This window comes from Cryptomeria japonica, chromosome 3, assembly GCF_030272615.1.
Source record: "Cryptomeria japonica chromosome 3, Sugi_1.0, whole genome shotgun sequence".
In the NCBI taxonomy this organism is placed as follows: Eukaryota; Viridiplantae; Streptophyta; class Pinopsida; order Cupressales; family Cupressaceae; genus Cryptomeria; species Cryptomeria japonica.
In genome coordinates this window covers 765,840,362-765,843,820 of record NC_081407.1, presented here as the reverse complement: position 1 = coordinate 765,843,820, position 3,459 = coordinate 765,840,362, and the positions used below count along the sequence as shown (strand labels likewise).

Genomic DNA, 3,459 nt, shown 5'->3' with positions numbered 1-3,459 from the left:
CCCAAAGTATATTACAATTATGTCAGCAATTTAATATAAACAAAATTAGAAAAAAAATATAATGACTTGATCAATATCTATAAATGTTTATCTCGTCGATAAAATTTATCGGGATGGACAAAACGTTTTGATATAATCAAAGACATTTAGAATAAGTCGAGCTTATTTTAATTGACAAGGCATCTTATTATCTTCACGGCGCTCATCTCCGTCCACCACATAGACTAATCAAACATATGCAGATTGCCAGCTAATTTAATTTTTCAAATGATAACGTCTAATCTTAAATGAAGAAAACGTATTCAATGTGCACGGTGTAAGAAAGCTTACCCTAAAATAATATTATTCGCCATGGAATTTAGCTGAGTGCGCGTTGGATTGCCCGTGGTTTCCAGCAAAGGATTTTAGGTCGGCACAAGAAATCCTATATATGTTAAAGCTAAGTCGGCAAAGCAAAAGATCCTCAATATCTGTTGCTTTCTATCCATTGAGAAAAATGAATAAGAACAGAGGAATACAGAATTACCTTCCTTCAGAATTACAGAACTCGGATGCATTGAATTGAGCACTAATGGATATCCACTCTTTAGTTCATGGTCAAACAGATTTCTCACTTGAATTTTCAAGGGAAGCATTACAGGTAAGTGCAGCTAAAAACTCTGTTTTTTCTCCATTGAGCATATCTGTGGCATTGAGTTTGGGTGCAGGAGGAGCAAAGGGTGCAACGTTGGATCAGTTTTGCATTTGTCTCAAGTCCAAAGATGTATATCAATTGCATGAACTTTCTTCTCATCTTATCAATGTAGTTTTACTAGATGGAAGTGTCAATAAAGGTCCCGTGTTGTCATTTGTAAATGGAGTATGGGTGGATCAGTCTATGACCTTGAAGCCCAATTACAACGATGTTGTGAAGAATCGATATAATGCTGAAATTAGCTCACTGGATTTTATCAATAAGGTATGTGATTTTCCTTTATCTTCAATTGCGTGTATTCCTTTACCCTTGGTGTGTAAGACATCAAAGTGCGATAGTCTCAAAAATTATAATCATTGGAAGCAGATTCAAATGATTTTTTTCTACTTCACAATTTAAATGTTTTCTAATCCCCAATTCACTGAAAATTTATATTTATATTGCGATGAAGTAGCTTGAGTATAATAGTCCTTGTTGAATGCCTGTTAGATAAAATGGGAATGAGGGCAATTTGAAAGTTTTTTAATTAATACTCAAATATCACTGTTTCCGGTATTAAATTTTAGTGGTTTGCTTAAGCTGGAACAAATTTTTCATAGAATAACTAATCCTAGATTTTCTGCATGATGTTAGGGTGTTGACTATAACAAATCAATCATCATTGATAAACGAGAATAAAGTATACCTTTGTTTTATACTTTTTGAAAGGTTCTTTTGAAAAAAAAATTTACGCTTAAAAGGTTTGATACAATGTTCCATTCAATCAATCTTCAAAGGTATGAGATACCTTGTCTTTTGAAAGACACAAGTACCTGGTTCAGAAAATATACATTACATATAGTTGAATTCTTATTTCTTATTCCAGCCAAAGCCTTAACCTAAAACAGCTAAAGGCATAAGTGGCCAAAAGACTTCTCATTCAACTCTCTAGTTATAAAACAGCTAGTTTGTCTGTCAGACTACAATAAAAACAGGGAAGTTCTAGACAACTTCTATTAATAGAAAAAACAATTCTCCCCTCAATTCCTCATCTGAAATAAAATTACAGTTCAGTTCCTGACTCTATGGTGCATCACTAATTTCTTGCCTTTCTATTGACTTTTATCAGGCAAATGAAGCTAGAATGGAGGTGAATAAATGGGCAGCAAATGAGACCAAGGGGAAGATAGAAGAGTTCCTTCCACCTAATTCTGTAGGTGCAGATACTAGGCTAATTTTGGCAAATGCCTTATATTTGAAGGGCGCATGGCAGAAAAATTTTGATCTCTCTGCAACAAAAGAAGGTACTTTTAATTTGTTGAATGGGGAAAGTGTGAAAGTACCCATGATGACTACTACAAAGAGTCGATCTATACAAGTTGTCGATGACTGCAAAATCCTACGCCTTCCCTATTTTCAGGGACAGGACAACCGATCCTTCTCCATGTATATTATATTGCCCAATGATATCAATGGTCTGCCTGAACTGGAGAGAAAGCTTGATCTTAATTTTCTTGAGCACCATCTTTCCCCAAGAAGTGAGGTGAAGGTACGTTCGTTTCAACTACCTCGCTTCAAGGTATCTTCCAATGTCAATGCAACTGAGATCTTGAAAAATATGGGACTTGTCCTCCCGTTCAGTGATGATGCAAATTTCAACGACATGGTTGACTGTGTAAGTGGGCGTCTCTGCATTTCAGATGTTTTCCACAATTCATTTGTGGAGGTTAATGAGGAGGGCACTGAAGCAGCAGCTGTCACTGCACTCGTGATGGAAAAGCAATGCGCAATCATATACCAAATTGAGGAGGACTTCATAGCTGACCATCCATTCATGTTTGTGATCAAGGAAGATAAAAGTGGAGTTATCCTCTTTGTTGGACATGTACTCAATCCATTGGAAAGCTAATCTTAATAGAAATTGGCCAACAGATAAATGCTTAAAATCAGGTTACAGAAGATATAACTAAGAACAATAATCGATAATTATAGAATAGCCAAGATAATAGCTATGTTACACTTGGACATTAAGTTCTCAGTGCATTTTGTGCTGCGCATTTCAGAGAAAATAGCATGTTTGGCACCGTTTCTTGAAGCCAAGAATATCAACTCTTTAGAGTTAATGGCATTTTCACAAACTTTGTGAACATTTAATGAATATGTACACATAGATTGTAAAAATTTGTGTACATTGCTTGACTATTTTGACATCACATAAATTGCGAGCAGTACTAATATATTTTTCTTGCCAATGTAAATGATTGCAATATTAGAATAAATAAACTAAAGGTTATCCTTAAGCAATATCAAATATATTTTTCTTAACCTTTAAGCAATATCAAATATATTTTGTTTGTTACATTAGGGAAAAGTTTTCCTCACCCTCATTTGAGTAAAGTTGGAAAATAATTAAAGTATATTTATAAAAAAATTACTTGGAAGAATTTATAGAAAAAAATATAATCAAGAATGGAAAAAGATGTTAATCAATAAGATGTTTAGATCAAAATAAACAAATTCAATGTAAAACTAATCAACATAATTGTTGAGATAAGTGTTTCAATCTTTTATCTCAATATTTCAGTATTTTCCTAACAAAACTTAAGGAGGTACGCTGGTGTAATTAAGTAATCATATTAGTATTTTATTAATGGAACATTAATCACTTACATTCTCTTTTACTTTATTCGCTTAAGTTAAACTTAGAGCACTTTTCTATTATTAGATTGACGTATAATTAGATCATATTGTCTCAAGTTATAAGATGAGGATAGTTGTCATGATAT

The 3,459-nt window shown here is 33.4% G+C and overlaps 1 protein-coding gene across 1 annotated transcript; it reads left to right on the top strand.

Moving 5' to 3' along the window:
- The first annotated feature begins 510 nt into the window (after window positions 1-510).
- Window positions 511-2,582, top strand: LOC131874366 (serpin-ZXA-like). The gene is made up of 2 exons (XM_059217706.1): window positions 511-958; window positions 1,803-2,582. The coding sequence occupies exons 1-2, from the start codon at window positions 572-574 to the stop codon at window positions 2,580-2,582; spliced, it is 1,167 nt and encodes a 388-aa protein (XP_059073689.1). The 5' UTR covers window positions 511-571.
- Window positions 2,583-3,459: the final 877 nt, after the last annotated feature.